This window comes from Phacochoerus africanus, chromosome 5 (genome assembly GCF_016906955.1).
Source record: "Phacochoerus africanus isolate WHEZ1 chromosome 5, ROS_Pafr_v1, whole genome shotgun sequence".
In the NCBI taxonomy this organism is placed as follows: domain Eukaryota; kingdom Metazoa; phylum Chordata; class Mammalia; order Artiodactyla; family Suidae; genus Phacochoerus; species Phacochoerus africanus.
This window is the reverse complement of record NC_062548.1, coordinates 105,889,014-105,910,733: the sequence shown is the minus strand read 5'-3', so window position 1 is coordinate 105,910,733 and position 21,720 is coordinate 105,889,014. Positions and strand designations below refer to the sequence as shown.

Genomic DNA, 21,720 nt, shown 5'->3' with positions numbered 1-21,720 from the left:
TATCCAATTATTATGCAGGGAAGAAGGACTAGGGTTGCCTGGTCTTCTGACATTTTAAGGGGGAAATCCAGAATTTTTTGTGAAATCTTATTTCTTATTTTAAAAATATTGTATGAGCTAATAAAAATTGGTCTGCCAAGCCAGATTTTGCCTGCAGCTAACCTTTGTATATCAGTGATTCCCAACTGTGATTAATAACACAAAGTTTACAAATTATTTACTTGTATAGAGTAGATGTAATGCTATCCCTTTAATAGCCCTTTTACTAACTTGTATTCAGTATGCTTTCTTGAGCTGAGCATTGTTATGTTTTGGGAATATCACTCCGGAAGGTATTTTCCTAAGGGGGTATTCCATAGATGAATATGTACTCAGTAGAAAAGTTGAGAAATACTGGTCTATGAGGTGGGTTGGACAAAGTTCCTCAGTTTGATTTAGATGGCTGGAATGAAAAGAAATTTTTAAAATGTGCATTTTATCATTTAAAAATTTAAATTTTTTGTCTTTTTAGGGCCGTACCCATGGTATATGGAGGTTCCCAGGCTAGGGGTCCAATCAGAGCTATAGCTGCTGGCCTACACCACAGCCACAGCAGTGCGGGATCTGAGCTGTGTCTGTGACCTACACCATAGCTCGCGGCAATGCCGGATCCTTAACCCACTGAGTGAGGCCAGGGATCGAACTGGCAACCTCATGGTTCCTAGTCGGATTTGTTATCTCACTGACCCACGACGGGAAGTCCTAAAAATGTTTTTTCAACTTACATGCCCCTCTCCTCTGCTTTGGTTTATCATCTCACTTTCTCTCATTAAAGCAGGGCTATTGAGTTTTGGTTTCCAAGTCCACAGGAATATTTTCCTTAAAACCAAAAAGATCTTTTCACAGGTGATTTAAAAACCTAAAAGATATTAATAAACACATTAAATGGTTAAAATCTCTGGGAGTTCCCGTCGTGGCTCAGTGCTTAACGAATCTGACTAGGAACCATGAGGTTGCGGGTTCGATCCCTGGCCTTGCTCAGTGGCTTAAGGATCCGGTGTTGCCGTGAGCTGTGGTGTAGGTTGCAGACTTGGCTTGGATCCCGCGTTGCTGTGGCTCTGGCGTAGGCCTGTGGCTACAGCTCCGATTGGACCCCTAGCCTGGGAACCTCCATATGCCGCAAGTGCAGCCCTAGAAAAGGCAAAGAGACAAAAAAAAAACAAACAAACAAACAAAAAACTCTGAAAAGCAGTACTCCTTTTGATATACATGACTCTGTAAACATATTAGTTGTTATCATGCCTGTTTCCAGATTCTTACCATGCCTTTTTGTGTTTGTTTTTCAAGAATAATTTTTTGGATTATTATGTTGCTTACTTGAGGGACCTGCCTGAATGCATCTCTTTGGTTCATGTGGTTGTTCTGAAGGAGGTAAGCTAACTCTCTATACTGTCTTTTGATTACACTGTTAACTATATGATGTTGCTCATCCACCCAGGAAATGCAGCACATGCACTCTGAGCTTTTCTCCAGGCTGGGGAATGGCTTGAACAGAGGCACTGACACTCCTCCCTGGGGTTAAAGGAATCCAGCCAAGGATGAGTGCCTTTGCTTTGGTCTTTGCCCTGCCTTACTGACCTTCTCTGTTCCATCCCACTGGAAGTATAGACAAAGTAAACAGGAGTTTTAAGCAGAGATCTTCAGGCTGCAAGTTGCAGCCTGGAGGGGTTTGGAGTTTTAAAGCCTCAGACAATATGAATCTGAATATTAAACTCAAGTCATTCTGTGTTTGTCAGTTTATAAGATTATAAAAAGACTCTAGTCATGTTGCTTTAAGTATTGCTACCGCAGTGATATATTAGGTGCTCAATAAGGACACATGAATATATACCAATTCTAGTTATTTGAGGTGAATAGAAAGGAACTATATCAGAAGCTCTAAAGCTAAGAGTGAATCAAGTTTCACAAGAGGTGAGCACTATTCACTTTCTACTTCAACTTCTTACTGCTCCCAACCCAGGATAGTGCCTGCCATGCAGCACTCAGCAGATACTTGAGAAAGGGAAAGGAAGGGAAAGAACATGTAGAAAGTCCAACATGTTCCTGCTGCCTTGCCAGCTAACCGGTTTCTAATTATACTCCCTTCCCCACTCTCATGAGGCTCCAATCCACCCTAGTGCCTGTTAGTAAACCACTGTAAAGATGACCTGAAGAACTTTATTATTGAATTTAGTCAACTCAAATATAATTTATTGAGTGCCTACTGTGCTGAGACAGTATTGGATGGTAGGGAGAAGGAGAGGGTAGTTTGGAACGTTGGGTAGATTAAAAAGAATCACATGATATGCTGCCTGTTAGAGAGGAGTTGTCTCCTTGAGCATGCTCCTGAACAGGTGGCCTCTCCAATGACAGATTGATGCTCCATGACACTCTGGGAGTAAACCCTTCATACTCTGGTGGAACTGACTCTGGGTTTCTGCATCCAGAGCTAGAGGGACACTGAAGCCTGACTCCAACTTTCTTTCATCCAGGGTGATGAAGAGATTAAGTCTGACATCTACACACTGTTTTTTCACATAGTCCAGCGCATCCCTGAATATCTGATACATCTGCAGGTAGGCATGGCTTGCCAAGACACCAAACTGATTTTCATGCTAAACAATTGCTTTTGGCTTCTAGATGAAAGACACTGCAAAGGGTCAAGGAATCATTGATTTTCTAAGCATTTATTTAAATGACTTAGATTGTTATGATTACGCTCTTATCTTGTGGTATGAGCTAAAATCTCAGTCTCTCAAAATGTTTGGCTCGTGATGCCCAAAAATGAAGTTCTATCTTCATTTATCAGCAATTCACACTTCTGCTGCCAAGGATCTTTCTATGGAAGCTCCTGCTAGACTCTGGGTACCCATTCAGCCCTTCTACCTTGGTTCTACGGCCTTTTAAATGCACTTCCCCACTCCTGGGCATCTAAGAAATAGCTTTATAACTTCCACACGTACCTGCTATCCTGACTACTTTCTCTTGGCTTGGGTCCAAGGGTCTACCAAACATTGCTTATGTCTTGTGTCACAGAAGCAGCATGGAGACGCCGGTAAGCTGACTTCTTCACGCCATTTTCCTACAGGGCTTGTAACACCTTGGAGGCAGTAGAGTTGAGAAACAGACTCATCAACACTGCTACTAGCCCTCTTCTTCCCACCGCCCACTCGTTCTGGTTTAACTGCTGACTGATCTTCCTAAGTAATTCAGGGACAGCATCTCAGAAATGCTTCGGATGTAGAAATAGCCCAGTATTGATATTAAAAAGACTTTCAATTGTATATGGCTTTAGATCTTAAAATCATTTTCTCCCAATAATTACCTAATCTTTTAAACACTCCCATGAAATAGGTATCATTATTACCACTTTTCAGATAAAGAAATGGAGAGCCAAAGAAGTTAAGTAACTTGCCCAAGTAGAGGCACCTAGTAGGTGAAAAAACACAGGCCTGAAATCCAGGTCTTGGAAGCAGTGTGTAAATAAGTAAACAAGAGTCCTTGTTCTACTATCTGACTTGAGTTCAAATCCTGCCTTCGCTACTCATTAGATGTGTGACCCAGTGAAGGTTATTTAATTTCCCTGTGCCTTGATTTCCTTAGTTGTTAAATGGAGGTAATAACTACCTATCTAACTGGGCTGTGGTGAAAATTAAATGAAAAAATAATGTAAAGGGCACAGTGCTTGGCAATAGGAAGCACCCAATAACTGTTAGCTTTTCCAAATCCAAATAGCATGCATGCATGTTCCACTACAGCACAAGAGGCAACGTAACCAGAGGGGCCACTAGGCCAGGCTTGATCATAAACATCCCTCTACTTCCAGCCTTGATGCCTGACATTCTCACCATTGGTCTGACTCCTTTGGGTCATAAGTCATTGTTTATAGACAGTGATTGTTAGAATGGCTGCATTATCTCAGAGACCTAATTAGTATATCCTTCTAATTTTTCATGTGGAATTACCTTCGGTTCAAATTCAACTCAAACAGGAGCCATTAGTGACTATTATTTTCCCTTCATGTGATGGCCAAAGAGAATAGCAAGTTTGACTTTTCAATTTATAATTATATTGGCCATTTGTATTATTTGATTAAATGGCTACCAAACTCTCAACAGAACAAGGTAAGGTAGAGAAGAGACGAAACAACTTTTCATTCTAACCATGCAATGCTGCTTTCTTTTTTCTCCATCCAGAATGTCCTGAAATTCACAGAGCAGGAACACCCTGACTATTACTTACTTCTGGTGTGTGTTCAGCGCCTGCGAGTATTTATCTCACACTACACCCTGCTATTTCAATGCAATGAGGATTTGCTTATTCAGAAACGAAAGAAGCTCAAGAAGTAAGGTTCTGATGGTGTGGTCCAGAGGGTTGATCAAAGGTTTCTGAGAAAAGGGATACAGACGGTCAATGTGAGTCTCTGTCACAAGTAACCACGTTGTATGTAAAGTAGCTGAAATTCAGTGATGGAAGCACAAGAGAAAAAGGGAGGAGAGAGAGATGGCCAGACTGGCTACAGGAGGGAGGTACTTACCTGGTGGAAAATACTTTTGAAATATAAGCACTTTCACACCAATGCTTTGCAGAACTTCTATTACCTCATGTTGCTAACCGCCTCAAAAATAGTTGTTTCACTAAACTTGCCAGGTTTGAAATTGCAGTTTAAAGGCGGGAATGTGAATAATTATTAAACACCTATTGTATATCAGGCACTGTTCTGCAAACTGAATACACTGCAAAGGACAAAACAGATGAAAATCTTTACCACATGGAGCTTACTTTCTAGACCTGGATAGCCAGTTAATAAGTTAGATGGTGATAAGTGCTATGGATAAAAATAAAGCAAGTACAGGAGGGGGGTGGTTGAAGGGATTTCACAATAAGGAGAAATAGGGAGGACTCACTGAAGAGAATCTGGGCTGCAGAGGGAACAGAAACAACTCAACACAAAACTTCTTAATGACCTGGATTTCTTTCAACCTCATCCCAACCCAATGAGGAAAACAGAATCATTTTTGCGGGTGCTTTATACCAGAAAAAGATGCTATCTCCCAAGCCAGGGCTCCTCTAATGGATGCTATCTCCTCAAACTCCCCTTACCCCCAAACTCAATTAATCAGTATCTCTGCTCCTGCCCAGCTTGCACCCTATTATGTAAGCAACCTGGTTTGTAAAGAGCCCTGGAGAGAGAGAGCGCGTGAGAACTTCACAGCTGAGCTGCATCTGAGGATACTGTCTCTCTACCTTTCTTGGTATAACGTGTGTATTCAGAGAGCCAAATTCCCACTGTATACCCTAAGAATTATTACCTCCATTCCGCTAGGTCATCCATGGCGAAGCTGTACAAAGGGCTGGCTTCCCAGTGTGCAAACGCCGGGCAAGATTCTTCTCCCACTGCAGGCCCTGAGGTTGTCCGTGACAGTGGGATCCACTCCGAGGAGATGCTGCAACCCTACCCTTCTGCTCCCAGTTCTGGCCCTGCTGTCACGTAAGCACCTGTTGGTATAGAAAAGTTAATGACACTGCCCTTGGGTCCCAGGCAGTCTGTGTGGGATAGCAGGCGAGCCTGGATTAAAAGTATGACCTACAGGACTCCTTCCTCCCTCTTGCTCCATCAGGCCTATATGTGGCAGACAAGCAGCTGACCCAATGCTTGGATCCCAGAGGAAGGCACCAAAGTTAAGTTGCAGGCTCAGAGGCCAGAGATTACTCCCAACAATTTTACCACACATAACCATCCTGGACCTACAGCATGAGTCTTGTTGGGTTTGGACAATGATACAGTGGAAGAGAGTGCCATAGACAAGAAGAAGGCATTTTACACCTCCTCAAAAAGGGTGGGAATACACTTATAATCTCCAAAAGATATAGGAGAGAAAAAGGGAATCCCCGTCAGGGGTCCAATTAAGTCTGGGTTCCGAGGGTGAGAAATAGGCCTGAGGTGATGTGGAAAGAATGTTGAGTGCTTCCCGAATCCCCTTGAAGCTTCTTCAGAAAGGGACTTCTGAGGTCCTTTCAGAGTCACAGCCTTTTAATTTTGGCAAAGTTTTTGCAGGTGGAAGTTTGAGACACCTTATACAGCATACTTTTTGGTCACAAGGAATTTTTTTAGCTTTTTATTATGAAAAATCTCAAATATACACAAAAGTAAAGTGTAGAGTGAACCCCACATATCATCCAGATTCAACAGTTACCAAGATCGTACCCCCCACCCCCATTACTTCATCTGGGAACTTAATTATTCTTAAGCATGAAGATCCATGAGTTGAACAAGTGTTGTTTCCATTATTTTACATGACTCTGCTAGAGCAAGAAAGGGAGAGAAAAGGTGCCTTGGGCTTTGACCTGTGGTGGGGAGGGTCTGTGTTTCCACATGGTGAATGATGAGCATCCTTGGCCTACCAGCCATTTCTATGCAGTGCCTCCTTGCTCAATCGGGTACTTCCAGCATCCCCTTCAGAGACGGTCATTTTCACTTTCCCACTTGGAGTATCAGGGCTCGTGGAAACTCCTTAATGCGGGAAGCCCATGACGCTTCGTAGGTAATACACACAGGCTCATGGGAGGGCAGGGAGATGAGGGGCTGGTAATTTGCACCTAGGCGGAACTGTGTCGCTCCCATCCTCGCGCAGTTCGGTGAGAGGCCTGCCCTAGGAAACCGTAAACATGCCTCTTTTGTATCGTTTCCCTTTAAAGGCATTTGATGCCCCCGGTGAAGAAAAGCCAACAACAGCAAAGCTTGATGGAGAGCATGCAGCCCGGGAAGCCCAGTGACTGGGAGATGGAGGGCAGAAAGCACGAGAGGCCCGAGAGCCTCCTGGCGCCGGCGCAGTTCTGTACCGCTGAGCAGGACGTGAAGGCGCTCGCCGGGCCCCTGCAGGCCATCCCGGAGATGGACTTCGAGCCCTCGCCCGCGGAGCCGCTGGGCAACGTGGAGCGCTCCCTGCGCGCCCCGGCGGAGCTCCTGCCAGACGCCCGCGGCTACGTGCCCGCGGCCTACGAGGAGTTCGAGTACGGCGGCGAGATCTTCGCGCTGCCCGCGCCGTACGACGAGGAGCCCTTCCAGGCCCCAGCCCTCTTCGAGAACTGCTCGCCCGCCTCTTCCGAGTCCAGCCTGGACATCTGCTTCCTGCGGCCCGTCAGCTTCGCCATGGAAGCCGAGCGGCCCGAGCATCCGCTACAGCCTCTGCCCAAGAGCGCCACGTCGCCGGCGGGCAGCAGCGGCGCCTACAAGCTGGAGGCGGCGGCGCAGGCGCAGGCGCACGGCAAGGCCAAGCCGCTGAGCCGCTCGCTCAAGGAGTTCCCGCGCGCGCCGCCCCCCGAGGGCGTGGCCCCGCGCCTCTACAGCACGCGCAGCAGCAGCGGCGGCCGCGCGCCGCTCAAGTCCGAGCGCGCCGCGCAGCCACACGGCCAGGCCGCCTCCGCCCGTGGCGCGCCCAGGACCTTCTTTCCCCAACAGAGGTCCCAAAGCGAAAAGCAGACCTATTTGGAAGTAAGGAGGGTAAAGTAAAACCGAACCCAAACCCACACCCACACCGTCGGCAGCCCCGGGGATAGATCTCCAGGGTACAGCCTGGGCTTACCTAGCGTGGAGGGGAAGCAGGTTGGCCAGGCTGGGGAACCGAGGCCGGGCTGAGCGAGGAAGCCGAGGAAGAGCCTGGGTTAAAGGCTTGTTTCCCAGTGGCTCAAGGAGGACAGTGTTAGTGCCCATTCTGCAGTACCGGGACGCAAGGGCCTGCAATACCTATACAAGTAGGGTGGCAAAAAGACCTGGACTCCTCTTAGACCGGCTTAAGATGCCCCGGCCAACCCCCGAGTTAAAGAATTAGAAGTGTTTACTACCTTCCCGCTTAAGGTGTAGCACCTCCCAGTTGCACTTCACTTGCAAAGCACTGCAGGCAAACCCTGGGCCTCTTTCTTCCTCTGCCTCTTAGACACACCCCTTATTTACATGCTCAAAATAGTGAACCGTGTGTGCCAGCCGCTTCTCCCAACTTGCAGCCCCCTCCCCCCCATTTGTAGCTAGTAAGGAGGCAAGTTGCCTCCACTCATTGATGAGTTCCTGCAAAGCTAAGTTCATTTCCGCTTGTTTTCCTTTTGCTTGGAAAAGGGTGTCACGTTACTTTTTAGGCTCTAGTGGGACGAGGACAACACAAGCAGTCAAGGAAGCTTTGACTCACAAACACCTTCTTTGGCCTCTGTGTTTAGGTTTGGTGTTTTGATGTCTAACCTTAGTGTTGACAAGCCTTGGGGCATTTAAAGAGGTGTTTAACTATATATCTATGAAAAGACATATTCCTGAACAAATACTTGATTTCTCTGCATGTGATTGGAACAAAGGCAATTTCTGATTAATCAGAGAGTAAAAGAGGCTTTGACCTGTGCCCCATCCTTCCTGTTTAACATTTTAGAAGTGGTGCTTAGGGTTTACAGGGCAGCTCTTGAGGATACATCTTGAAATGACAGTCCCGGACTGCCTTTACCTGCGCTAAGTATCTCTTGCATTCAGCACTAGGAATCCTTTGCCTAGGTGAGAAATAGTTTTCCCTAGGAATGAGGGCCCTGCGTTCAACCTGTTCTCATTTCCAGTGAGTGGGAAGAAATCCAAGATCATTGACTCCTTTCATTCATTCATTTTTCAACAAACACTGAGCACCTGCCTCGCATGAGTGTCTGTGCTAAGTGCTGAGGGTTCAGAAGTAAATGGCATCCAGTCCCTGCCCTCCAAGGCTTAGCACAGGAAGGAGATACATAAACAGAATTATAATAAACTGTGCAAAAACAGAGGAGGGTGTTTAAACCCTCCTGAGGTGATGGTGGTCAGAGAAGTCTTCCTAGATTGAACGTCTGCCATTAGTTTTAAAAGCTGCTTAGAAGTTGGCTAAATGATGTGTAGAGTAGAGGGGGGGAAAAGAGGCTCATAGGCCTTTAAAAAAAAAAAAAAGGCAGGGTGAGTTTTTCCTTTTGAATTCTGTCCCGGGTGGGAGTGATGGACATTAGGGCAGAGGACCATGAAGAGCCTTGGAGTCCACCTGGACTCCAGAAATCAAAGCCTGTGTCTGGTTCCCGAGAGGGTGGAAACACCTGAGTGCTCAGCTAAGGTTACTGAGGTTCCCCAGAACTCACATTTCCTCTGCCTCCGATTTTCGACTTTGAACTTTATAAAATTCTGTTAAGGTCACATTTCCTAGACAAATCAAAGTTAGGCATGTGTCAAAGTTTAAAAGCTCATTAACAGGGGGAGTAGAAAGGAAACAATAGTGCCAAATAGCTTTGTGCTTCTGAACAATTCATTTAGCTTCTCTGTGCCTCCCGTTTTCTCACCCGTAAAGATAGACTACTTGCCTTGATACATAGAAAATACTTCTATATGCAGTAGGAAATTATCCTCTTTTCAACTACTGATTTCTTAATTAGCTTATGTTTGCTTTAGTTGGAACAGGGTGCCTGCAAGTATTAGTCTTTGGGGGTGGGAGAGGAAAGGACAAGATGAAAAAGTGTCCCAGAGTCAGGATCAGTATTACCTTAGGAAAAGAGTAAAAATACACCCCCCTTTTGTGTTTTCAGGAGATGCATTTAGAAGACGCCACCAGATTCTGTCCAAAGGAAGAAAGAGAAAGCGAACAGACATCTTTCAGCGATCAAAACCCCAGACAAGACCAGAAAGGGGGCTTTCGCAGCTCCTTCCGCAAGCTCTTTAAAAAGAAGTGAGTAGCCCTTAGCCAAGACAGCATTGTAACTCGTTTCCCTGTGGGCCGAGTCTTGAGGTTTTAACAGTAATAAGTGTCAAGTAGCCTGGTTTTACACAACTGCTTCAAGCTCAGTGCCTGCACCCAGCAGCCATGATTCCTGCCAGGTGAAGATGTTTCTCATTGTAATCTCCTAGAGTGAAGGCAAATTCCGCTCTGTCCTCTGCCGCTTCTGTCTTTTAGCCCTACTTCTTTGTCCCCAAAGTCATGTGTCCTGAGAGGGGTGAGCAGAGGAGGCCCCCCTGGGAAACCCCCTTTGACTGGGAGGAGTGGGATCCACTCTTGGAGGTGGCTGTAATGGGCGCGCCATCAGAATCTCCTCGCCTGTGGAAGGGTTTCTAAGGTGTTGCAGCACTTCTGCCTGTAGTAATCCTGGTTGCTAGCGCATATTTGGGGGAACTTCAGCCAGTGTTTTCCCCTGGCAGAAATGACTGAATGGATTTGGCTTGGGTCCTAGTTAAAAAAATCACCTTAATGGAGTTGCCATATTCCATTGGAGGCAAAAACAAGGCAGTTCCCTCCAGTGGTCCTTCTCAGATTCTCAGTCCTTGCTGTGTGGACTCACCCACCTGTCATTTTGGCCAGCACTTATTAGCACTGACTCTCAGATTGGGAGACAAACCCCAGCAGGAAATGTAACAAGAAAGAGCTGAGTGTTAGCATTTGAAGGTAGAAGGATCTCCAGTCCAGCCATCGCTTGCCTAGGAGACTGTCAGTGTCTCTATACTGGTCCTCCAGCCTACTTCCTGAGAGATTCTTCTCTTAGATTGCTCCTGCTACTTAGTGTCTCTTGGTAGAGGAGGTTCTTGCAGTTAGTTTTAAATAAGTCTTTTCTATTTTAGTGGATGGAAAAGTTAGACACTGTCGCTGAGGTTGGAGGGTTGCTAATAAGTGACCAAGCACAGGGATATCACTTTCTCCATGAGGGTTGAGGTTACTGGCTGATTTAGATAATGGTCTTGATGGAAGAATTGAGGGCAGGTGGAAGTAAAGACTTTTTTTGGTGGTTTGTCTAATTCCTCTCCTAGAGAGAGGGCAGTGCTGAGATTAGTAGAGCTCTGATTGTTGGTTCCAGCCTGTTGTTACTGGAAGAAAAGGGGAAAGGAAGAAAAAGCAACAGTACCTCAGTGAGACAGCCCCACCCTACTGAGTCCCCTTTCAGTTTTGCTAAAGTAGCTGCGTGCACACATGACTGTTCCTAGCTCCCCTTTATTCAGGGGATAATCAGGTAGGAATTGTATCCCTCTCTCTAGGATCACAGTTGTAGATCCTTCCTGATCCAGTACCTACTGTCAAGTTTGACAGGGTAGAGGGACCTGGAGGCAGATAACTCTCCAGTCTGACTTGGGATTTAGGCTTCTAAATCCTTCTAAGGACCTTTGACTCCGAAGGGCACCACTTGAGCCTATCTTCTTATTTTCATTTATTTTATTTTTAAACCACAGTATTTCCCAAGCAAACAGCCACATTTTGCCCAGTGCCATTTATAATGACTGGGCATTAGCTGTTGGAAAGCAATGAGTCACAGACCCACCACTGGTTCCTTTACAAACTCCCTTTTTTCAGAGGGATGTAATAAAACACTCTGCCAGTTACCTGAGGCAGAGGGAGGGACCTTGACCCCTCTGTATCTGGGGGGCAGAGCTAGGAGCAGTGGGTAAGAGGAAGGACTTTCTGAAGATGCGGCTGCCTGGAGCTGGAGCTGGCTGCCTCACGAGGGAGTGGGTTCTCCTGAGGAGAAGCTCGATGGCCCTGGTCAGGGGTGCTGTGAAAGGGATTCCCACACAGGGTGGAGGATCATCGCCACTCGAGTGCTTCCTAGCCCTGAGAGTTGCTCTATCTTTGGTTTGACTTTGTTGTAAATAGGTCTGGGTGATCATATCTTTTTAACACCTGAAACAAGAAATGAGTGTGGCCTTGGGACCTATAATTATGGAGACTCGCCATGTGGAAGGCCAGATTTTGTCTTTCTGTAGCTGTCCACAGCCCTTGGGTCACTGCTGAGGACTTGCTGTGAACTCTCCAGATTCGTGTTGGTTAATTGCTTTCGGCTCTCTTGGGCTTTTTGGGATCCTTTCTAGAGGGTCAAATGGATCCCCTTTCTCCTAGATTAGTTCCTCCTGCATCAATTCTATTGATGCCGCCAATCCTGGCACTGCCTTTGTATTTAAAATCTGAAGTGTTAATATGGATGGAAGTAAGAGATGGTGCCACACCGGTGGCTGCTCTCTCTGGCAGGCTGTCCTGGCTTTTTACATCTTGGTAGGACTGTGAGCACCATCATGTGATGCTTGCTTATCGCCTTGTGTCCAGGGTGCCGTGGGGGGCACTTTGAGGACCTGGCATGGAATAAAGAAGCAGCTTGAGTGGCTTCCCATGAGTATTTTCATCCAGGAACCGTGGAAAAGTTTGTTCAGTTATGGTAGAGAAGAAGGGCAGGGAGGCCCCAGCATAGTATAGAAAGGTCAGTGGCTATTGACTTGGTTGAGAACACATGATTCTTCTCATTCGTGAAGCAGCCTTTATGTTATGCATGTACTGCGTGAGATGCTTCTAGGAACCGTGAATGGCTTGGTTGGTCCCAGCTGTTATGTGGGAACTTGCACTCTGAAGCCAGGCATGTGGACAGGTACAGGGAGGAACTGGAAAGGAACATTTAGCCCATTCTCCTCCCATGTGTTGGGAGGTCAGGCTGGCAGCAAGCCCTGTGACTTGAAGGCGTGGTTAATCCTGGGTACTGGAATCATGCCAGAGGCTGGCCTCAGAGGTCCCAAATGGACCAGCGCCAGAAAAGCTGCCTGTGTCACATCTGGGGCTCGTTGCCTGCCTCCCCCACAGCCCCCTGGAGGCTTGTTCCTGTCTAAGCTGACACATTTTTTGTATCCTTAGGGGCTTGTTTGGCTGGTGGCCCCACACACCCAGAATGCTGCTTCGGGATGAAGCTAGGCATGGAGCCAGATGCAACAGAAAACCTGAGAAAGGGTTCTCTTCCCTCTGAGGCTGGGAGGGCCGAATGCTCATACCCACAAGGATTCAAAAGGCAGAGTCAAGTTGACATCATAAAAAAAAAATTCTGAAAAATGTCCAAGATATTTGGGGAAAAAGATGACGCTCCGATTGTTTCTATCTCAGGCACATGTATCCTGGGTAGCTACCAGGTCACATGTCCCTGAGAGCTGCCCAGAATTGGTCAGAATAAAGACTACATCTTAAAGTTGGAGAATGTTAAGTGATTTTTAAATGAGGATCCTTGGAAGCCAGAAACAAACCTAATGTGATAGGCTGATGCTGGACTGAATCCTTGTCCCTTGACCAGGATGGAAAGGCAGACTGTCCCGTTCTACAAGGATCTTCCTGCAGGCTCTCAAAAACTTAAAGCTAGACTGTCCTGAAGTCTGAGACACACACTACTTCATCTTTATGTCAGTCTTGCACTTAGGCTAAGAACTAGTGATTGGGTGTATGTGTGGGGGAAGAAGGCTACATTGGGGCAGTTTAGGGGCAGGAAATATAGAAGCTCTCTTTTTATCCTCAAATATAGAGGGGGTGGAAGACAAAGAATATAGCTGCCAAATGATTAATTCTACTTTCTCCCCCATTCTTTTCCTGCTTAGCATTTTGTAACTTACACACCTCAGAGTGTCTCCTTCCCTGTTAGCACCCCCGCTACCGAACCCATGGGAATCTCCATTTTCTTAATCGCATACTAGAGAGAGAGTGTACTTCTGCAGGGCCCCATGTAATTGTCAGTGAAACTCCTTTTGTGTCCTGCCAGTTGCTTTTACATCTGCCCAGCCTTGGCTGTGGAACAGATCATGTGGTAGAATGCAGGACTACTAAAGAATCAACAGATGATCTTACCGCCACCTCCTTTTCTACCTCCTTAAAGCCTGTCTCAAGTTCCCTCCCTATTCCCTACCCACTTTGGGGTTCTCTCTCAGTTCCCACTTCATTTCCTTATATGACTTTAAAACGGAAGGAGATGGTTGAAGGGATAACATTTTAGATTACATAAACCTGGCTACAAATAGGTTATTTGAAATCAGCCACTACGTTAAGGGTCTTCAGTAGGAGCTTATGGTCCAAATGTAAGAGTAACCAAGCTACAAGGTTTAGTACCTAGAACATAGTAAGCACTCAACAGATCCGCATTAAATGAATGCTTGTTTGTCGCCTGTTGATTACCAGGGCCAACTGACTTGGCCAAAAGGATGGGTGTTTCCCTGCTCCCTTGCTTCTCCATCTACGAATCTCCCAAAGCTTTCACGATAGATGATATTTCTGTCAGAAAACCAACCCTTCTTAGGTCAGAGGGTCCTGTAGCACTGATTCTAACCCTCCTCCTTTCCCCAGCTCCACACAAACTTTAAGGCTTATTGTAGCAAATCTACACTTGTATGACCACCCAACTTGTTATTTTCTTTGTCTCTGACAGTTGCATGGAAGGAAGGTTAGTGACAGGTCTGTTCTCTTCCCATCAAACTCTTGGGATGGCTCTGTGTTGTAATGGCCTGGCAGCTGGCAAGTATTTGCCTGCCTGTTCCTTTATGTGTGCTCAGGTCTGCCCTGTGGTCAGCCCAGATGGCCCCAGGAGCTCAGGAGCCATTTCTGTTTTATAGTGAAAGGGGATAAAAGCAAATACACTAGCCCTTTTGCCTAGATTCTGCAGGTCACTTCCTAGTCATCTAGGTCACTATTACTCTAGAGCCTAACAGCCATACCTTTGGAAGGGTCCCAGAGTTGACCCCGTAAGCACCACCCATGTAAAATGTTAGAAAGAGGTCAGTTAAAAGTATCTTCCAAAGGATGAAAATGAGCTTTTAGTCATGGCTACAGTAGAATGCTGGATTTTGAAAATGATTAGCAAGTTAGCCATTAGTTAATTGTTAGTTAATATCAAGAAACGTGGAGCCACTCACACACCTGCAGACACCGAGAAGGTGGTTTGTGAGAAGATCAGTTAAAAAAGAAAATAACTAAGCTGAGTTTGTGGACTTTGAAAACTAGACAGGGCGATTTTGGCATTTGTTTCAGAAATGGGAACGCAACTGGTGAAGATTTCTGTGGTCCTTGGGGCTGGTGGTGACATCAAAGCTTTCCCATTTCCAGGTAAACATGAAAGAGCTGCATGTTGGAACCATCAAAGTATGACATGGTGGGTTTTGGAGAGATCAGACGTAGCTAAGAGGGGAAATGTAAGATAAAAATTTTAAGTTTTGATGAATGATTTTCTGATGAGAAACTGTCACGTGGGAAAACAATTTAGAAGAAACCCTAGCTGGATTCAAATCTTGCTTCCTACTTTGTGCCCCCCAAAATATGGGTATTCCTGGTCTTCTGGAAAACCGAAGATATGGGGAAGAAATGGAATGGGTAAAAATCTGTCTTCCTAATATTTTGGGCACAAGTGCCCTAATCAGGGATGGTTTGAACTGGAGAGAGCTGGGAGTTCTGAGAGAAGGCCTGGAGCTTTAGGGGGCTCTGTGGAGGCTGTTGCAAGGGGGCTTCTGAAAAGGAAGAGGACTGTTCATGATACCCCCAGCTGTCATCTTTTTGATGAATACCCAGATGTTCTGGGATGGAGGAGAGAATAGCTTTTTCTCTATGCACTGAGATATAGCAGAAAAGCGCTCCTTACTGACCAATGGAGAAAGTGTGGTAGGCAGCTATGGCTTCATCTGTGATTCCCAAGTATCAGGGCAAAAAGTAAAAAAAATCTGAACAGTCATCAGGATTTTAGTCTTTTGTGTGGATCTAGCTTCTCACCTTGAATAATATAAAAGAATATTTGAGTCCTGCCCAATTAATCCAGTAAATAATAGAGTCATAATTAACTTATACCAACCATAAGGACACTCGCAGCAGATCAATAATAGTGAAAGAACTTATCCTTCTTTTGTGGATAGTGCAAGCATGCCTGACTGCCTCAGCATACAGAAAACTTGTTCAGTTGTGCAGGAGCTTTGGAGCAAGAACTTCATGTCCAATGTCACTGTCACACACCTGGCATGAAGTCTTTTGATACTGGTTCTTAGTCATTGGGCTAGTTTTACCCATTCTAGCTCAGAGTTTAAGCTAGCCAAAGGGCCCCAGTTTAGCTTATCAGAGGTTATTTCCAGAAAGCCTCCTCCCTCTAGGGACTTCAGACATGAACAGACTGGAGAAGGTGCAGAGCTGGAATGGATTACCCAACTGGCTTAACCAAGAGAAAGGAAGAATACACCCTCAACTGGTGACTCAATTGGACTGTTTGAGTTATTGCCTCTTGATTGGTCTCCTATGTGGTGGTGGTTGAGATAATAGAATCTCCTTAATCTGACTACTGTACTTATTTCTGCATTCTACCAAATGTAGCGTATGTGTGCGGTTGGCTTCAATAAATTTTTCATTTAAAAATGAAAATAAGCAAAAGCAAGAGTTTGTAATGTAATGCCCAAATTAAGTAAATGCCCTTGATAACCTTGATCGAGAACAATGAATCCCATCCCTTAAAATGTAAGGGCCTTGGTAATTTGTGGCATAGTTGCTTGATTGAATCAAAATAGGATTTACTGAATTTTCCAAGCCTTTATTCCCTAAGCCTTTTACGATGGTATCACACAGTTTCTTACATTGACATACACAGTGGTCACAATTGTCCCCAGAAAGCATTAGAAAAGTAAACTCTTTATGTTCACTGCAAATCTTAGTTACACATGTTCTGAGTCATGAAATTCAAGGGAAGTAAAATTACTCCATGTCTAGGAGGCAACTGTTTTACAAATGCAAAACAATTTGGATAGATAAAATATTTGAAAACAATTAAAACCAAATCAACCTGTACTTTATCTGTGTGCTGAGATTTTAGGTCCAGTGGATCAGAATACAGGGAAAAAACTAATGAGAATCCCTCAATGGATCCTTCACCCACCAAACAAGATTTCTTCAGAAACCGACTTGCTCTTGCAAATGACCTTGACCAAGGAACAGCTGTGTAAAACATACTTAAAGTTGTATTGTCAAGTGGTAAGATGAGGATAAAAAGCTTGTATATATCTGTGTAGGAGTCTATATATATATATTGATGTATAAATCCCTGAGGAAAACTAATATAAATACACATGAAACTAAATCAACATACAAGACATTGAAGAGATGAAGATTAGTCTATGGTTGAGAGCTGGCCTTTTGAACCTCAACACTTGGGAAAAGGGAAACGAAGACTTTTCACAGCATTACAGAAAAACACAATAAATTTGGAGGAAAATAAACGTTTGTAAGAACAAAAACTTCCACCTTGAAGTCATTCCCCCAGTATAATATTGAGCATGTTCCTATTTAACATGGATGTGAATTTTGTGCTTCCTAGGTATTTAGCGTATTAATTCATCCCAGTGTTCTTAGACTAATATACACAATGTTAGGGGCCAGTTCTGTCTTGCCTATGTCTTCCCGAACCCCCAAGGCAATACATAACATTCTTTAGGCAAAGAGGTCAGTTCACAGAATTGCATTTTACATGTTGGAAATATAAGTTGTGGAGAATTTGTGTTTAAACCATGACACAGAAGGTTCAAAGCTTAAAGACATATAGGTCTCCAAATAGGAAAACAACCTTAAGAGTAGTATTCCTCTTGTTCTATGGTTATGAAAATCAGTTTCCTTTCTGGAAACTGGGAGGCCAGAGAAATATTTTCCCTTTTGTGGGTTGTGCTGCAGATGTTTTATTGAGTACTCAGGATTCAGAGGTCCATTAGTGATCCTGAGTGTCACACACTCATAACCAGATAGTCTGGGGAAAAAAGCACTGATTTAGCCACATCCTCTTTAAAAGACTTTCTTCAGTCTGTAAAGAAAAGTGGCAACAACAACAGTGGTTTAATGGCTCACACACAGTGGTTGCTACAGACACTAAGTCAGAATGAAGACTTAGGGCTGGCAATGACCTTATTCTGTTTTCCAGAAGTGAATTGTAAAGAAACGAAGTTCTTACAGCTCTGGCAGAGGAGTCATTGCAAAGAAGCTTCTCTGGCTAGGGGCTAATAAATTTGCTCTATTTCCGCATAGGTATGCCCAAGAGGGCCCACATCCTTGACCTGCCCCGAATGTCAGAATCATGATAGAAAAAATTAGGTTTAAACCATTTGTCTCTACTTCTAGGCAGTTACCTATAATTAGGGACATTGGTTACTATTCATTCAGCATCTTGACACTCTAGCTGACTTTTCCAGAGATTGTTCCTCTAGTTATGGACCGTTTGAGAGAATAGGAGAAATTTCACTTCTAAAAATTACAAGTTTTCTTCTCCTTGTCTGATGACTAATTAGGAACCCATCTATTAGTATTTTAAACAGTAGGAGTCTGGAGCACTTCCAGGATCACTGCCAACTTTTTGGAGTTTCCAATCTTGAAACCAAGCTTTTCATTTTCCTGAAACTAATGAAGTCCTTTGAAATTAGATTTCTATTATCAGGTCAAAGAAGTTTTGGGGGCAGTGTTCAAAAACAGTGTGAAATTGAAGTAGATGTGAAAAGTGAAACAGAAGACACAATCTCTTAAAATTTTCTTCTCCTTCATATTATCATAAAAATGATCAATTATTAGGATGGCTTCAAAAATATCATACACCTCCCAAATTTTCATTTGAATAACATCATTTGAGAAATCTTGGTGCTACATCTGTAGCACAACTCAATTTAATTATATTAAACTAGCCTATAAAACTGGGAATAACTAATGCTGCTCCTCTCTGGGTCTCTATCACCCGATATCTGGATTTTTTTCTGGTAGTTTTCTAACTGCCCCCATCAGTCCCACACATCTTCAACATATGAATATCCCCAAATATTGCTTTGTGTGAAACTCAGATTGTTCTTATTTGTCTACTGTCAAATTCCAAACGACTTGACTTGACATTCAAGGTTTCTTTCTCTCTCCAGGACAGCTCCAGGTTTTCTCCTGGACTGCCACCTCCCTCTTTGCAGTCCTGGCGAACTACTGTACCTCAACTAAGCTGGGCTGTTCCTCTTTCCTGGCAAGCCATGCACCTTGCTTAGGCCCACTCTTGCTTCATGCCTTTTCTCTGCTAATCTCCAAGACCCAGTTTAAGCTTCCTCATCTTTCTGTGGCCTCTTGTGGTGTAACTTATCTACCCTTTGATATATGAGTCTTGTCTTCCTAACAAGAATGTAAGTCTCTGTGAGGGGAGGAACTGTACTGTATCTTTTAAAATTCTTTCCACTCTAGAATAGTAGGTGCTCAGTAAATGGTTAATGGTGGTGCTCTAACAGAGAGAGGCTACAGAAATTAATTTCTATTCATAATTTGACAAACAGTTTCAGGGTTGTTACTCTACCTTCTTGCCTTTCCTTTTTTTTTTTTTTTTTTTTTTTAAGAAAAATATCAGTCACAAAGGAAATAAAATACAGTTGTCTTCAGAAGCAGTTTAAGGCACCGCTGGCAATTTCACAGCATCTAGCATCAGAAAACACTTCTCCATTAAAAAGAAAAAAGTTCACCATTCTTTTCTGTGTTGTCCTGGCTCATTTAATAATCTTTTTGGGTAGTACAGTAAATTGACAGAGGAGATAGGATCTTTAATGACATGGACTAATGATATCTAATGTAACGTTGCACAAGGGATGAAGTCAGGGTGGGAGCTTGGCAGTTGCGGAAATCTTTTGCCTCCAGTGTTCCAGAGCAGCACAGTTTACACAGGAGAGCACAGATAGCTTCTGGAAGTGTTTGGGTTGATAAACAAAAAGAAGCACTCTACCAAAAGATGAAGTGGATATTTTTGCACAGGTTAGGAGGGGCAACAGGTCCTTTCTGCATCCTTCTGGGGTCTGTATTACAACCCCAAGCAAGGACTGTCCTGCTTTTCTGATTCCAGAGCTGGAACTTTGGAGAACCAGGGATTTATGGGCTAACACTCTGGGGTTCTATTCAGTGGGTTATTTCATAATATGACAAACAGTTTAAACTATTCGAGGCTTAAAATTAGAGTGTATCTTGCTTGCTCAAGAAAACCTTTTGAACAGTGCTCCTGTAGCACCTCATGTCACATTCTCTCATCTGTTTCAAATCCTTACTGATGCATTATCTTTTCTCCATGAGGGTACTTATAAACATGCAGGTTCCTGGGTACTATTTCAGTCCCACTCCACTGGAATAGTTCAGCGTGGGGCCCAGGAATCTGCATTTTAAATGCACTCAGGTGCTTCTTGGTCCACTGAAATTTTAGAGCTGTTATCTCTTAGATCAATAAATTGAATGGTTTAGTATGTTAACCTCAGCACTTGTATTCTGTACATAGATTAAATTTTAGGACAGAATAGATTACACTTACCTTGTTGCTATAGAAAACTGAGAGTTCATCAAAACCCAAATGAATCTTTCTGAATTATTTAATTTACCATCTGTAACTTTTACTATCATATACAGTAAGATTTTGATTAAAAATATACACATCAGTGTTCTTTATAATAAATTGGTAAAATTGTATATTCCAGGTAACCAATTGTGTGCAGTTAGAAACCTGATAAAATGAATGTCTTATATTAAGTTGTATAATAAAATTAAGTCTAGTTTTCAGACTAGACTTTCTCTTTAAATATCACCACTAATAACTTTCTTCCTGAGCCGAAAACAGTAATGCTTTGGGAACACTTGGGATTCTCATATCCTGAGAGCTGATTTTACTTAAAGATGTGCATGACCCATTCTCAGCCTGTGAGTAGCCCCATATTTATGTATGGGCCAGTGGGTCTCACGCGGTGGGGAGCGGTGGAGGGAAAAGGAAGGGTGAGATACAGTTTTTCAAAAAGGGAAGTGGGTTGAAAAAAGGTTGAGAAAATTGATGGAGAGGCATCTATATGTTTTAGGGGAAAAAGTTAGAAATTGATGTATGACCCTAGATCTAAATGTTAAGTATATAAGAACATGTAAGGATATGATATAGGCAGTATGTAAATATTATTTGGGGAGATTGTCAGACATTCAAAATAATTAATATTTTTGTAGCTAAACCAAATAACTTGTTTTCCAAAATTTATTGTTGTTTTTGACGAGCTTGGTGCATAATCTTTAATAAGTCATTAAACTTATTAACTATAAAATAGAGATATTTTTAGTCCTTTTTCTTACCTCAGTCCCTTCAGAGACAGTAGCATTCAGTGCTCTTAATTCTTGGCAGGAAAGCTGAATGTGTTGTTTCTTCCTCCTGTATATAAACCTCTGCATCTGACGACGGTGGATCCACTGTGGAGGGCTGTTTGGAGACTGTGTTTCTAAGTGTTGTTTCCGCTAGGTCACATCCCCTCTTCTATCACATTTTCCTTTTCAGCTGGGGCAAACCCTTCAGCATACACACATGCTCCTCTTTCTCCCCCTTTAGCAAAAGAAACCTCTTGATCATTCTAGCTGTGTCTCAGTTGTTTCCTTTTACAGTAAAACCTGAAAGAGGACACAGCCCCACCCTTCTCCTCATACGCCTTAAACCACTGGGCACACAGCACTCCCCTGAACGCTCCTGTCAAGGGCATTGATGACTTTCCGCCTTGTAAAACGAACAGTACTCCCCGTCAAACAGTGTTTTACATGCAGATCACTTTGTTCCTGTGAAATGATGTCTTTACCAGGCCTCAAGGACACACCTCATTCCCAGTTTTCCCCTTCATTCCTTCCTGGTCTGTTTATTGGTTCCTCCTCTCTCCACCTTCTCTTAATGTTACAATGCCCCAGGGCGCTCCTTTGCTTAGATCTCTTTCTATCCAGTTTGTACACATCTCTTTGGTGATCTTATCCAGTTTCTTAGCTTTAAAATGTCATCCTTATGAAAGTGACTTCCAATTTCCTATTTTCAACCCCTGACTCTCCCAAACTCCAGACTTAATCTCTAGCTGCCTCCTTGCACCTCTCGGATGTCTTAGGTGCTTATTGAACTTAACATGTCCAAGCCTGCTTCAACCAA

The 21,720-nt window shown here is 43.9% G+C and overlaps 1 protein-coding gene across 2 annotated transcripts in view; it reads left to right on the top strand.

Annotated features, from left to right (window-relative positions):
- ARHGEF33 (Rho guanine nucleotide exchange factor 33) overlaps positions 1 to 17,475 on the top strand; it is a 75,829-nt gene extending 58,354 nt beyond the window's left edge. Inside the window, exons 12-19 of one of the 2 annotated variants that reach the window (XM_047782237.1) lie at positions 1,327 to 1,410; positions 2,511 to 2,594; positions 4,215 to 4,363; positions 5,345 to 5,509; positions 6,718 to 7,522; positions 9,589 to 9,728; positions 14,805 to 14,879; positions 15,908 to 17,475. In XM_047782237.1, coding sequence (XP_047638193.1) covers positions 1,327 to 1,410; positions 2,511 to 2,594; positions 4,215 to 4,363; positions 5,345 to 5,509; positions 6,718 to 7,522; positions 9,589 to 9,728; positions 14,805 to 14,856 — 1,479 coding nt within the window. In that variant the 3' untranslated portion in view covers positions 14,857 to 14,879; positions 15,908 to 17,475. The remainder of the gene's footprint in view (positions 1 to 1,326; positions 1,411 to 2,510; positions 2,595 to 4,214; positions 4,364 to 5,344; positions 5,510 to 6,717; positions 7,523 to 9,588; positions 9,729 to 14,804; positions 14,880 to 15,907) is intronic. The other variant, XM_047782236.1, reaches the window with a different exon arrangement.
- The last annotated feature ends 4,245 nt before the right edge of the window (positions 17,476 to 21,720 follow it).